Genomic DNA, 15,869 nt, shown 5'->3' with positions numbered 1-15,869 from the left:
CTAATCCTTACAGCCTCCCTTTTCCAGCTAAACCCACCCCACCCTGGGTAGCCCATCAGATGTTTATCCTAAACCTTAGGAATCTGAAATGTTTATTTATATGTCATATTCTAATGGTTTTTATCATTTTACATTACAATCCCTAGTTTTTTAAGAAAGCATTTTCAGAAGGAATAAAAAGCTTGACAATATATAAGTATCTTAGTTAAGATATTTTGTTCATTAATACTGAAGATGTTTAACCAAAAAAATGTTTTGTTTTTATTGAGTTTTAGAAAAAGGAACTTAACAATATTCTGTTAAAGGAGGCAAGATTTCCCTTTAACCCCATTCCATAATTAATGTATTTCTTTAACCAAGATCATAGAGATATGCTGATAGATGTGTTTCTATTTTGTTGCCTGCAGTGACCTGTAACTCTTACTTGTCAGAGCAGGAAACTAAGACTTGGAAGGAGCTAGCTGGGCTCCCATGTGTCATGCAACAACATGCATGGAGACCCTCGTCTGGTATTCATGAGACCAGCTTCAGAACTGCAGCACCAGGACTCTCAATATATATGATCAGTTGTTAGCTGAAGTTTAGAAACTGCTCGTAACGGTGATCCTGTCTTTTTGTCTTCCTTTGGCTGTGACTATTATTCTCATCAGGGAAATTAAAATAACACCTACTAAGATTGTAAAATTTTAAACTATGGACAATTCTCAGTTGTTATTAGCAGGGAAGGATTCATTTGACCAGAGAGTATCAAAATAATGTTTTGAACTATTAACTGAATGTTTATCAAGGTCTGTGGCTTAAGAAAGTTATTATTGCTCGAGAATCTCAACTTTAGTGATTCCTTAGATGTACAGTGTCATTATTAGGTTGTAGGTCTTTATGTGTTATCATACTGAATGTTTATAAAAATCTTACTTTTAATCGTGGCTTCCCCTGAATGCCGAAATACCTCACATTCTAGCATTGCAAAAAGTCATTATTATTGCGTAAACACTGCAACTTGAGGGTGTGTCGTTTCTTGGAAGCTCGCCTTTGCCCTCCGTGCATACTAGATCATTTTGCCCCAGACCTCTCTTCTGTGAGGATTTTGGTCCCCTAACAAGGGCTGGAAAATCCCACTTTAAGTACGCAGCATAAAATCCGACTTGTATCTGTTACGTTATTAGAAAGCAAGAGTGAAGAAAGGTCAGCCTCTTGGCTGGCAGGGGGTCTGGTTGCTCTGTGAGCATCACATGCTAAGAGAGGCTGGTTTGTCTGTCTTTGGCTTTAGGATTCAACAGCAGAAGCTGTCAGACTAACACTGATTGAAGGTGGACTGGGAGGGGGAAGCACATCTGTCCAACGGCTCGCCATTGGCTTCTTATTACAGCATTCTCCCCCGAGACACACTCTGCATGCTCATTCACCTACCTCCTCCTCTTCCCACCCCCCTCCCCTACCCTTCATTACTGATTCTCAGCGAGAGGCGGCAGCGGCGGCGGCGGCAGCGGCGGCAGCAGCGCTGCTTGTCACGAATCGGGGATTGCAATGAGCTCATCCTTTTCTCCTTGCAGCTCCACAACTGCCCTGGCTTCCCGGCTACTGCTGCTGCTGTCTGCTCAGACACACAGACACACGCGCTCGCGCACACTCACGCACACACTCACGCACACACACAGCACACGCGCACACACACGCTAGACCCTTCTGAGCAGCTTGTACATTTTAACACATGTATCTGAACTCTCCTGCATCACTCTTGGCCATTTTCTTGCATTCGATTGCTTTTGCTGTTTTTTCATTTAGATCCGTGTTTGATTTCATCTTCCAGTCTACTTTGGGGCTCTTGCACAGTGGATAATTTAGCCAAAATGCTCTTCTTGTGGAGACATTAGCTGACAATTCCCACCACAGACTGGCTGTGCTTGCTCCTGGGGAGACCTGAGCCAGGCTCCCCTGCCACTGCAGTTCTCAAAATTGTGGATAAGAGACCGAGAGCTTCCTCATTCTGGATACCTACTTCCTGCTCATGGAAGAAGGGGTGCCCTGCCCAGCCCCAGCTGCTCAGCTCACACCTCCTGTCAGAAAGTCCCAGGACATGCACGACGAGAGGAGCAAGCTGGTGAATGAGTATGCGTGTCGCGTGCTGGAACTGCTGGGGATGGGGCATCGTCTGTTTGTGCCTCGGCTGCTGGCGGTGAGACTGTTTTCCATTGAACTTCGTTTATAGGGAACCTGCCACCCTCTGGGAGAATTCCTGTATCCCTAAAAGAGGCTTGCAGTCTCCTGTTTCCTTCTCCTCTTCCGCACTCTACCAAGAAGGAAGTGCTGAGTGGCCACTGTCGGGCTCTATCTGAGCCTGGTCCGTGCCACTCCTTAATTGGCTAGAGGGGATATGGCTCTTTCCTAAGGGCCCGGGGCCACGCTAGTGGCATTATCTCCGTGGCAGGGAAAATAAAATGTTTTCTGGCTGCCTAGACTCAGCAATAAAGCAGAATACCCAAGTGCTTGATTTAGGCATTCTGTTATGTACATCTCCAAAGGGTTAAATTTCACAACAGACATTATTGCTACTTATCTAGACTACTGTGGTTTGCATTCGAACCTCACCATTTGATTGCCAGTTTGATTTGATNTTTTTGAAACTCTATACCAACCCAGTTGTGTAGCTGGCCCTAATTTTAGATATTTCAGTTGTGTAAGAAAATAAATCCCCCCCCCCCCATTTTTTTTTTTTTTTTTTTTATTTTTTTTTTTTTTTTTTTTTTGAATAGAGAATTTTGCCCCCTAAAAATCCTTGGGTAGAAAATTGAAAAATTTCTCTCCTGGAATGTTTGAACTGTATATCTATGAAGCACCTTAAAGCTATTGGGTTTGTGCTGTGAACCTGGAAGGTCTGGCTTGCCTATTTTTTGATTTCCCTGAAAGAGAGAAAAATCACCCTTCCTCACTTCCTACCAAGGGTTAAAATTAAATACCCACAATCGCTGGTGCAGGATTTCTTTTTAGTGGTTTGAGAACTATACCTAGCATCTGTTCTATAATGTAATCGGTCTGCAGTAGTCCTGTACCATTATTTAGTAATTGAGCAAGAATCATTAAGCTTTGTCTTTTTTATACAGTGGACTTTAACACCATTCCAGACTGTTCTTTCATTATGGTTCTGTCCTATTTGATTTTTTCAAAAGTACAATGTTGACTGAATTTCATACTTTTCTCTCACATACCTCTCTTCGGTCTAGTTCATCTCTGTTTATATTATCTTTGCAATTACCAATTCAGTCTTCATGTATGTATTTGCATGTGAATTTTTCTCTCTTGTATAATCATAACAGCATTTTAGGAAGCTGTGTACGTCAGGGATTTTTCACCCCAAAGAAAGTCTGTTGATCCTTGCAAGAGGAAGTTAGAAGCAGTGACCAGCATACAATTTTGGGGGGGTTGATATTTTTGAGAAATACAGCTTCTTTGTCATTCAAGAGAGAAATAAAAAGAGCTCAACACATATGTTTTAATACCCAGGTAAGGCCATCAGTGCTCACTTAATTTTTTCCTGAATCATGTTTTTCTTCATCAAAAACTGAAGATTTATGATTCTATTGGAAAGGAATTTTTTAAGTGAAATAAAAAGCATTTTGTTCAAGAGCTTTGATACTATTAAGTACTAAAATACATTTCAACAAATACATCTCTTTGAAGAGTAAGTTTTGGTCTAATATATTTTCATATTGTTAAAGACTACCCAACTCTGTGATTTCAGGGCTTCTGCTATTAACTTTCCAGCAATATGGTACTGCCTTTCTCTGACAATTTATACTTTGAGGGCTTTGAAGGAAAACATAAATGTATAACTAAGACTGTCTTCCATGCTGAAATCTGCATTAGGGCTCAATTTAAACCGCCTTTAGTTTAAAACAAATTATCAGCAATAAAATCCACAAGGAGCAGGGTTCATAAGCTTCAGAGCTTTTGGAAATCACATGTCTCTGTATGTTGTGACCATACAAAGTCGGCTTGGTTGCCCAATCAGGTATCCAGGGTAGTAGTACATCCCTCAGGTTGTTTGGGACTCTCACATGCAGAGACTAGGTAACGGTGCCATTTACGTTGTATGTGAAAAGTATTTATTGAGTCATCCAAGAGGCCATTTGGCAGTCTCTGACTTTGTCATACAGTATTGTGCATAAAAGATTCGTGATAAAACCGGGACACTCTACAGTTTGGGAAAATCACATGTCCTTTAATTAGCAATATGGCTGTGAACTGGAATCAGCTCTCTCCACTGAGTTACAGCTTAAAGTTTAGCATGTGTACCAGGAGGAAGTACAGTTGTTCAGCCTTGTGTTATTGGACTGGCTAATGATGTGGGATCGATGGCTGATCTGCACAGGGTGGTCCTAAGGGGAATCCTGCCACGTGCAATCTCAGTCTTTCCCTTACTGCTCAAGAGGCAGGCACTGAAGATTCGGTTTTTAGTTATGTTTCAAACATGAATGCGTGAAGGTTACACACATGCAAATACCCTATTTTACTTTAAAGATCCCAGTAGTTTTTCTTTCCTATAAGCTAATTTTTGTGATGAACTGATCAAATTAATGAAGATTTACCAAGACAGTGCTGTAGATTTAGACTTAGAGCCTCTTCATTGTCCCCTGATTCACAGAGGGACCCTCAAACTGCAGGAACACCAAACACATTTGAAAAAAATTTTTTTGAAGTTTTTATTTAAATTACACTTGAAATGTTTGCATCTTGTCCTTCAGAGGTATGCCTAATAAAGAACAATTTCCATTTAATAAATCAGGTACAAGTCTTCATTTTAGATATTACCACAAGGCATAAATTCTGTGCACAGACTCACCAAACACACGTTTCTTTGGTGAAATTAAAATACCAAAGCAAGAGATACAGGTATCCTAGATACCAGCTAAGTAATGTTTCCTTCTTCTAAAGCCTGTGCTTCTAAATGATTCTCAGACTTCCAAAAATATGTCTCTGCTGAATGGAAATCCTGTTAGACATCATAACTAAAGGGGAAAAAAGCCATTTGTGGTGAAAATAATGGTGAGAAAAAGAACCATACCTAGATTTTTTTAAATAACCCCCTAAAAAATCAAACCTAAAATTTGCTGCTTCTCAGAGGCCCTTGAAAAGAGATTTATCATCCAAGAGTCTTGAGAAGTTTGGAATAGAAACATCAGGAGCTAGCACCAAAAGGTTAGAACTGCTCCTTTCTACCCACCCTGCCTTAAAAAAAAAAAAAAAAAATCACTCTGACATGTGATACTCTTGCACTGAATTTTTCAGTGAGAAAAACACACTCAAAATGGTATCAGCAGTGACACATAGCTAGGGTCCATACTCTGTAAGTGTGTGAAATTTGAAGAAAAAGGAAAAGTTCTTCTACTCATGTTGAGAATTTCTTTTTCTTCCCTTATGATTTGATTTGCTGTTACATGATGTGGAAAGTTATGATCAGATCATTATAAATGAATATCAGTCTCGGCTATAGTTTCAATACTGATACCCTGGGTACTATGCACAGTGAATCTGAAGGAGGATTGATACTGAAATGGAAAAACAGAAGCAAGTATTTTTACTTTTTTTTAAACACTGTAAAGATTGCTCATTGAGTAGAGATTACAACTCTTAAAATTTAAAGAGCCCAATATAAAAGTTGCCATACATACTTCAGATGCCCTTCAAAGTGTAAACATCAATTTTTATATTAAAATACATACTAACTGTACTCTCTAATGTGCATTTTATTAATTATGACTGGTTAATACTGGGTGTACTTAAAGTAGAGCTTTTATGAATTTATGGAACAAATTAATGTTGGTGTCTATTATATGCCTGGCAGTTTACTTATTACATCATTTTACTGGGGGAGTAGGAAGGATACCTAAATTAACAACCTACTTAAAATATCCTACTTACTTTTTCCCTTTGAATATTTCTCTTTACCTACTTGAAAGAAAATAGAAGTAGGACTTGAAGTGTTTTTAATTGTTCAGGTAATGTTTTTATATAATTCTGTTCAAATGAAGAAAGAAGTAATTCTTTGGAGGTATAATTGAAAAACGTGTTTCATATCATCACTTAAAAGAATTTGACAGAAAGTTTGTGGAGCAAAAGATGAGTTAATAGAACCACTAATTTTCAAAAGTTACTATTTATTCTTATTTAAAAGCTGGTAGAATTCTCTGGGTTTTTTTTTAAGTTTATTTATTTATTTTTGAAGGAAAGGAGAGAGAGCAAGTAGGGAAAGGGCAAAGAGAGGGAGAGAATCCTAAGCAGGCTCTGCACTATCAGCACAGAGCCCGACATGGGGCTCGATCCTATGAACCATGAGATCATGACCTGAACAAACTTCAAGAGTCTGACACTTAACCGACTGAGCCACCTAGGTGTCCTGAATTCTCGATTTTGCAAGTGAAAGAAACACGTCTTTGCTTCTTGAAATTTCTGTAGCTCTTGTCCATGTTACCTTCTGACTTATTACTGTTATCTGTTATTACTTAACAAATAATGTCAGGAAAGTAATTGCATTTTCATTACACTATTCTTCCCTTACTACTGTTCTAAAGGCAGTATAGATGAACTCTAAGAATTTCCCAGTTGAAGAACAGCCTTTTCTTTAAGTCAGTTCTTCTAGCCTGACAGAGTTCTGTGTAGTGAGCACAGAGGGATAACGATATCCAGAAGCTGGCCCTACCTACCTGCTTCTGGGTATTTGGTTTGGTTCTTGAAATGTTAGTCTGCCTTTTAGGGGTGTATTTTTAAAGCTTGGGTCTTACCATAGATCATATATGTTAAGCTTCTCTTCGTTGTCAGGTAGACAGCATTCATACAATTGTAAACATGATTATAACCATTAATTAAGTGTATATCTCCATAGCCAGTTTATTAATAATTAGTATGTGTGAAGTCATGTTTTAGTTTTATAGAAAGCACCACTACTTATAGTTTGGACTAATACTATTACAGCAATACTTGACATTTGTGAATCATATATATATTCAACATATGTAGAAGATGATTCAAATTTTGTTAGATATATATGATATGTGTGGGTAGGGATGGTAAAAAAAAAAAAAGGATTATAAGCAATGTAACGAAATGTCTTTTTAAATGTTTTACCACCATAACCATTACTGGGTTCTCTTAATGTTTGTTTATTTATTTTGAAAGAGAGAGAGAGAGCACGAGCATGAGCAGGGGAGGGGCAGAGAGAGAATCCCAAGCAGGCTCCTCACTGGAGCCCAAGGTGAGGCCCAGTCTCATGCACCATGAGATCATGACCTGATCTGAGCCAAAATCAAGAGTTGGATGCTTAACTGACTGAGCCACCCAAGCACCCTTGTAACCAAATGTTCATTATGTTTATCTCTGGGTAGTAAGACATGTTAGGCTTTTAAAAATTTTTTCTTTTTTTGAGAAGTGAATATGTAATCAATAAAAACTGTGTAACCCCACTAAGTGGATATACACACACACATATGTATATAATCTATGAGTTTTTAAAAGTATTTATGTTATTTTTTTTTTTTTGAGAGAGAGAGAGAGAGAGCCAGCAGGGGAGGGTCAGAGAGAGAGAGAGAGAGAGAGACAGAATCTGAAGAGAGGCTCCAGGCTCTGAGCTGGCTGTCAGCACAGAGCCCAGTCAGTGCAGGGCTTGAACCCACGAACCGTGAGATCATGACCTGAGCGGAAGTCAGATGCTTAATCAACTGAGCCACCCAGGCGCCCCTAAAGGTATTTAGAAAACCAAACAACTCTCTGATAAATTCTTAATGAGGCATCCAAATTTTTGCAGAGCCAGAGAAACCTATTCCTCAATTGTAGGGAAAAAATCTCTCAGACACAGCTATCAGAAAATGGAACGTTACCCCTATAAATGTATAACCTGATTATAGCATAAGAAGGTATTTGGAGGTGACACTTAATGATTATGGAAGTCTCTTAAAGATAGAAATTTAAAGGAAAAGCCCATCAGAATCAAAGTAGGATTGCAAATTGTTTCCTGGAGCAGTGGCAAGCCTTGTTTTTGTTAATATACTTTTTGCTTATCGGCATGGTTTTTACCCCATGGGGTTGTCTTCTGGCATGTTTTTATTTTTTTATTTTTTGGCATTTTTTTAAAAAATTCAGAATGAAATTAGCTTTATTTTAGTCCATGACAAGAATATAAGTTCTTACAACTTAGACTGCCTGCTTTCTGGAATTTAAAATGTCAGTGAGAGGAGGGTACTGTTTTTAGCTACTAAAATGTCAGTACCTGAACATATCTGAGCAGCATAGAGACAGCCTTCCAAACTGTCATCCCTTATATTTGTTTTGGAGTTCACAAAATGCACTCCTATGACTTAACTTATTTCCTTCTCAAATACTTGAGATTAAAGATGCTCCCTTTTTGAAGTAGGACAAGAGAGATGGAGGCCGCACTGTGAGGTAGTCAGAGGTGGGGTCAGAATTTATTTCATCCTTTGGAGCCACGTTTGTACCTTTAATTGCCAACTGCCTTCTAGAAGATGGGATTAAGGGATTGAATAACATGCAGTTTCACACGTGTCTACTAGAGTCTTTCTGCTCCATGATTGTGAGAGCTCCTCTCTCATGGGGCTTAACTGAGGTGGGCGAATCATGGGATCCACAGCAGCCCGACACCAGCAGTGTCTTGGAAAGGACAGTCATAGGGTCCTCTGAATGCTGGTTTCCTGAGACTCGGCCCCACTCAGATGGGGAGCTTCTCGCTACACCCCCGCCCCGCCCCAAGAAGACAGCCTCCTTCCAACGGCATCTCTTTCTACATGACCACCCTGTCCCCCATGCCTGACCAGAGGTCACATGTCACACAGGCTCTATGATTCCTCATCTTGAGGCTTCATCTTTCTCCTTTTGCATGAACTCAGAGACTGGACTTGAAATTAGACCTGAGGCAGTATTAGAAAATTAGGTAATCATGCTACTGCCTTCAGGCAAGGGACCACACCACCATTCAGGGACATCTGTTGCCAGGTAACTAGAGGTCAGTTGCACTGAAAATCTAACAGTGCCCTCAGAAGCTTTGGGGTACTGAGCAAAGCTGCTGATCCTGTTTCCCACAAACCCTAGAAGCAGCCTGTCTTGAATTTTCCTGACAGTCACCAGAGGGCTGACCATCAGACCCAGTATTATAGGCAAACAAGGAAGACTAGGGTATAGCGTGTCTGGAATATATGGTAATGGGTGCTTTTCCAATGATTGAGTAGTTGATATTGTGGTCAGAAAAGGCCTCTGTTAGGCTGAAGTTTCTGATAACTGTCTTTTCCAAATAAGTTAAGGTGAGTTGATAATACTCTATCATGATATACATTCTCTCTACCACTTACTGCCATCGTGTCTGAGCATCTGTGAGGGAGGCAATAAATCTGAGATGTACTGAGGCTTGTTTTTTCCACTGCCCCTGTTAGCCTGGCTTTACTTTCTGACTACTCGTGTGTGGATGGAAAGCTGAAGCAACCTAGTACCCTTGTGAAAATGCCTGGTGTATGAATTAATATTTTATTTTATTTTACATGTTTCTGTTTAAAAGGGAAGGGAGATGAAATTAGAAATCATTCATTCAGTAAATTTTAATTGAGAAACTTCTGTATTCCAGTTACTTGTCTTATCGCCGTGGATACAGCAGTGAACAAGACAGACAAGGCCCCTTTCCTTAGAAGGAAAGAGATATGAAACAGAAAAATTAGCTGGTGGAAAATTACTTGATGGGCTGGGGCGGGGGTGGGAGTGGGGGTAGAATTTAAGTGCTAAGAAAAGGTCTCACTCTGATCTTACATTTGAGCTAAAATCTAAATTACAAAAAGTTGCTTTCCGTATGGAGATTATTCCAGGCAGAGGGAATAAATAGCAAGGGCGGTTGCCCTCAGTCAGGAATGAACTTGGTATGCACAAAACACAGAAACAAGGCCAGTGTGCCTGGAACTTGAGAACAGGAGGGAGGTGTGGTTCCAGACGAGGTTGGAGGGGAAAGCAGGGACTCTAGATCATGAAAGGTCTTGTAGTCAGTGGTAATGATTTTGGATTTTATTCTGAGCACAGTAGGAACCAGCGGAGGGCTTTATACAGAAGAACCACATGATGTGAAAGGGTATCATGTGGCTGTGATAGGGAGAGTGGACTGTGGGGAGACGGGTTAGGGAGTTACTGCATTAGCTGACCTAAGCGATGACAATGGCTTGGACCAGGGTGGTGAGGACAACTCAGGCCCTGTCATGAGCAGGAATTTCTCTTGACTTCCTTGTACTCTTTTGGTACAGCCGTTAAGGTTAATCAGGTCTACATCTGAATTGAGATAAAGTGATATTTTGAAATAGCATATAGTTCTATGATTTCTAGCCATCCTGAGTGTGTTTTTTTGTTTTACTGTTTTTCGTTTTGTTACTCAGGTTTTTGACAATTTCAGACTCTTGAAATATCTTATTTCTCTTTGGTTTATTTCTGTGTACCTAGTCTGCCTTAATCTAAAATTTGTATCACGGTGTTTGCCAAAGATTGCTGATAGTTTTTTAATAAAATACTTATTGTCTTTCTTTCATTTAAAAAAAACCCCTTTTTTAACGTTTATTCATTTCTGAGAGACAGCAAGAGACAGCATGAGCAGGGGAGGGGTAGAAAGAGAGGGAGACATTAGGATCTGAAGCAGGCTCCAACTCTGAGTTGTCAGCACAGAGCCTGGCATGGGGCTTGAACCTACGAACCCCAAGATCACGACCAGAGCTGAAGTCAGACACTTAACCGATTGAGCCACCCAGGCACCCCTCATTATTTTAAAAGTAGGCTCCACACCCAACATGGAGCTTAAACCCACAACCCCAAGATCAATGGTCACAGGCTCTACTGACTGAGCCACTGTCACCCTTTATTGTCTTTCTTATTAAAAAATCTTTACTGCAAAAAATACAGCAAAAGATAAGGGGCGGGGGGAACCCATGATCCCACTATCCAGAGAAACCTTTTCTTTCCTTTCAGTCTTTTTTCTATGCATGCATATATTCATTTCTAAGTGGTTATTTCTTGGAGAAGTAAATTTTGAAAACAGTAGTTTTCATATGAGGTTCAGTCATTAAGTGATTTATTTATTTTTTTCATAATATTCTTTAAAGTAGGGGATAAATTTCTTATTTTCTTGAACTGCTGCTGTCATTAGTTGAAAAGCCCTCCTCCCATTAGGTGCTCCTTATGTAATTCTAACATACTTTGATTACCTTTTCTGTATCTTCAGCCAGGTTTCTTTTTTTTGAAAAAAAAATTTTAAGTTTATTTATTTATTTTGAAAGAGAGGAAGACAGAATCCCAAGCAGGCTCTGCGCTGTCAGCACAGAGCCTGACACTGGGCTCGAACTCCTGAACTGTGAGATCAGAACCCAAGTTGGTCATTTAACTGAGTCACCCACCACCCAGGTACCCCCAGCAGGTTTCTAATAATATCCTTAAAATATCTAGCAAATTAAAGTCATAGATTAGACCCAGAGTTAAAATTGTTTTGCTTTTCTTGCATTTTTCCCTCTCAGAGCTATAACTTGGTTAGCATTGCTGGGATCCACCATTCTAATCTTTAGGTTACATAAATTAAATATGTTACCCTGCTAATTTTTATTTTGTATTTGGGATTCATGGTGACTTATTTCATCTTATAGTAAAGAGGCTAGAAATCTGTTCCTAAAAACCTATGGAACGAAGCTAGATCTTAGCTACAAACATGCATTCAGGAAAACAAAAATTCATTTTTCAGTGTATGTTTACTGAGTGCAGGCTAAAATGTAATGATAATTCTCGGAATTATTTTACAGACCTCAAAGGAAGATCTTCTGCAGGCTGATTTTGAAGGTGCTTTAAAGTTTTTCAGAGTTCAACTCCCAAAGAGATACAGGGCAGAGGAAAATGCCAGAAGATTGATGGAGCAGGCTTGCAATATTAAGGTAAGATACATGGATTTATATATAATAAAGATACAACTTGAATGAAGAGAGGATGTGGCCAATTACTTAAAACCCTCTCTCTGTATGTTGCTGGATTTGGGCTGTATTAAACAGGTGGCAGTGTGTATAAACTAGTCTCAGACTTTTTTGTGAGGCTCGTACGTATGTAATAGTCTCTAGTAGGACTTGGAGTGGAAGTTATTAGGTTCAGATTGTAACAATAGGAAGACAAACATTGATCTTACAGGTAGGGCTCTGGAATGGGCTGCTGTGATAGTGGTTTCCATGGCAGCAGACTTAGTATTTAGCTTTTGGCCATCTGTTTTAGGATTATTTACCACAAAGCAAGGAAAGCCTGCTTAGACAGTGCTTTCTTTTCTCTAAGCTACTTGGAAAGCGTGGAGTCTTGATCTGCCCATTTCCATCCCTCATCTGCAAAATGGTTGTTGATACATTGCTCCTTATCATATGCCTGATAAAACTAAACAAGTTTTATAAAATAATTTGATATGGAAATTGCTCTCCAGAAAATTATGGTATCAAGATTAGAGAACACATTTTTTGTAAAAATTTGGAACCAATTTATGGGTGTAAATTTTTGTACGTCTGTAATATACTAGGGAATCTTCTTAACCTTATCTAAATAGTTAAATAGAAATGTCCCTTTTGAACGAAGAGACAGAGATCCCATGTCTTACAGACCTCATGTTCTTACAGAAGGAAACAGACAGTAAATGACTGATATAACAAAGAAAGAATGTATTTAACGTGTTAGAAGGTGATGAACAGCTGTGGAAAAAGGAGATGTATAGTGAAATAAACAAGACCAGATTGGTGAGGAGAAGGAAAGTTACAGTTGTTATTAGTTAGGCAGAGTAGGTAGACTTCATTAAGAAGGTGAAAGAGATGTGTTTGTCATGGAGATGTGTAGGGAAAGAGCATTCCAGCAGAGGCAACAACAAGTTCAAAAGCCATGCAGCTGGCTCATACCTGGTGGCTTGGAAGATCAGCAAGAAAGCCAGTGTAGCTGCAGTGACGTGAATGCAAATGAGAGCAATAGGAGAGGAAGTTTGAGAGCTCACAAGGAGCCAGCAAATGAGGTCGTTGTAAGGAGTTAGGCTTTACTCTGAGTGGAGTGGGTAGCCCTTACAGAGTTTGGAGTGAAGTGATGTGATCTGTCTGAGGTTTTAGAGGATCACAATGTTTACTGTGTGCAGAACAGACTAGTGGAAGGTAAGGGTGAACGCAGGGAGATCAGACAAGGGTTTCTGCACTAATCTTGTTGAGAAATAACGGTAATGTTTACCAGGGTGATAACATTGGGGATGGAGATGAAGTGGAGATGGAGGTGGCTGGAACCAGAGTGTGTTTTGAAAAAGAACTGAAAGGATTTCATGATACATTAAGCATGGGTATGAGAGGAAATGAGGAGTCAAGATAACTCCAAATCCAAGATTTTGGATTAGGCAGTTAGAAGATAGAGTTGCCATTGAGTTGTTAAGCTCAAATACTTACAGTGTACTTTGACGTAGACTTCATCCAAGCACTTTTTCTCGTGTGACACTGTTGTTTTTAGTTTCAACTTATTTTAAAGTAAATTCTAAATGTTAAAAAGTACAACTCAATGTTGAAAGTAAATAACTGAGCGGAACAACTATATTTTCTTTCAAGTGAATTATATACTCAAAAATAATCAAGCCTTCAGAACTGATTATTTTATTTGGCTGGGCCAGATGACTAAGCATGAGCCACATTTCTCTGTGGACTTTGAAAGCACATTGCAGTGGCCATTGTGACTTTGATTGAACTTTGTGGGTCATATGTTTGAAAGGCAGACTTCAGCCCCTGATAGTCCCAGAGCTGTCAGAAAACAGTACTGTAACTGGAACAATGCTGCAGGAATTTGTTAAAATAAAACATTCACTTCTGCGAGTGAAAGATTAGAGAGTTAGGAAGGACAAGTTAGGTAGAAGGTTAAATGTCTTCAAGGGAAGTTTGGTAGCATTGGAAATCATTGGGAATGAAAAATCCAGGAAAACAATCCAAAATTATGAGGTACACAGGGAAAGATGTTTTTTTTCCAATATAATTCATGAAGCCCCTCAGAAGATGGAGGCAACTAACAATTGTCAGGCTGGAAACATGGGATCGGAAAGACACAGAAACTTAAGATGTTAGAAAGTCAGTTCAAAATATGATCTGGATGGACCATTTCTGGAATGAATGTGTCCGACCAGAGTGATATAGGTGAAGATGAACAGATAGACATGAATTATTACTTTAAGTTATAATAGGGTTATTTAATTTTGTTTTTTGTTTTTATGTTTTGTCTGGGGTTTTGGTGTTTTTTGTTTGTTTTTACATTATCTGAGGAGAGTAACTTTTTCTTGGATATTTAAAATAGTGTTCACAGGACACCGTTTTTATTATGGTATAATTCACGTAACATTGTATTAGTTTCACTTGCAAAATTGCAAAATGATCACCACAGCACATCTAGTTAACATCTGTCACCATACAGTTACAAAATATTTGTTTCTTGGGGTGAGAATTTTCAAGATCCACTCTCCTAGCTACTTTCAAATATGAAATGAAGTATCAACTACAGTCACTATGCTGTACAGTACATCCTCATGACTCATTTATTTTATAATGAATAGTGTCATCATTTATAGTGAAATTTGTACATTTGACCCCCTTCACCTACTTTGCCCCCTCCTGTACCCCCTGCCCCAGGCAATCAGTCTGTTCTCTATATCCTTGAGCTTGGTATTTTTGTTTTGTTTTTGTTCTGTTTTGTTCTGTTTTGTTTTGTTTTGTTATAGATTCCACATACAAGTGAGATCATATGATATTTATTTTTTCTGCCTGACTGATTTCACTTAACATAATGCCCTTAAGTGCCATCCATATTGTGCCCAATGGCAAGATTTCATTCTTTTTAAGCTGAATAATATTCCATTGTATATGTATACCACATTTTCTTTAGCCATTCATCCATCAGTGGCCATTTAGGTTGTTTCTGTTACTGGCTATTGTAAAATAATGCTGCAGTGAACATAGGGGTGAATCTTATTTTTTCAAATTAAAATTTTCATTTTATTCAGATAAACAGTCAGATGTGAAATTGCTAGATTGTCTGGTAGTTTTATTTTTAATTTTTTGAGAAACTTTCATTTTCCATTGTGGCTGAACCAATTTACATTTCCATCAACTGTTGCATGAAGGCTCCCTTTTCTCCATATCCTTACGAACATTTATCTTATCTTTTTGTTGTTTTTTTAATGTTTTATTTATTACTGAGAGAGAGAGAGAGAGAGAGAGCGTGAGCAGGGTAGGGTCAGAGAGAGAGGGAGATACAGAATCTGTAGCAGGCTCCAGGCTCTGAGCCAGCTGTCAGCACAGAGCCGGATGCGGGGCTCACACCCATGAACCGTGAGATCATAACCTGAGCCAAAGTCGGTCGGGTCTCTGACTGAGCCTCCCAAGCAGCCCTATCTTATCTTTTTGATAAGATCCATTCTAACAGGTGTGAAGTGATTTCTCATTGTGATTTTGATTTCCATTTCCCTGATGATTCCTGGTGTTGAGCACCCTTTCCTGTACCTGTTGGTTGTTTGTATGTCTTCTTTGGAAAAATGTCTATTCAGATCCTTTTCTAATTGGAATGTTTGGGGGTTTTGTTTTTGTTTTGTTTTGTTTGCTGTTGAGTTATATGAGTTCTTTATATATTTTGGATATTAACCTTTTTTTAAGACATGATTTGCAAATATTTTCTCTCATTTAGTAGGTTGCCTTTTCATTTTGTTGATAATTTTCCTTTGTTGTGCAGAAGCTTTTTTGTGTGATATAGTCTTACTTGTTTATTTTTCTTTTTGTTGTCTTTGTTTTTGATGTCAAATCCAAAAACAATCGTCACCAAGA

The 15,869-nt window shown here is 38.9% G+C and overlaps 1 protein-coding gene across 2 annotated transcripts in view; it reads left to right on the top strand.

The window, feature by feature from the left end:
- The window catches only part of RABGAP1L (RAB GTPase activating protein 1 like), a 674,356-nt gene that overhangs the window by 514,000 nt on the left and 144,487 nt on the right, over nucleotides 1-15,869 (top strand). For both annotated transcript variants that reach the window (XM_077763327.1, XM_077763328.1), the window contains exon 18: nucleotides 11,817-11,945. In XM_077763327.1, the coding sequence (XP_077619453.1) occupies nucleotides 11,817-11,945 (129 nt within the window). The remainder of the gene's footprint in view (nucleotides 1-11,816; nucleotides 11,946-15,869) is intronic.

Source organism: Crocuta crocuta, unplaced genomic scaffold, assembly GCF_008692635.1.
Source record: "Crocuta crocuta isolate KB4526 unplaced genomic scaffold, BGI_CrCroc_1.0 scaffold3, whole genome shotgun sequence".
Lineage (NCBI taxonomy): Eukaryota > Metazoa > Chordata > Mammalia > Carnivora > Hyaenidae > Crocuta > Crocuta crocuta.
Note: the sequence above shows the minus strand (reverse complement) of the source record. Positions and strands in the feature narration are given on the sequence as shown.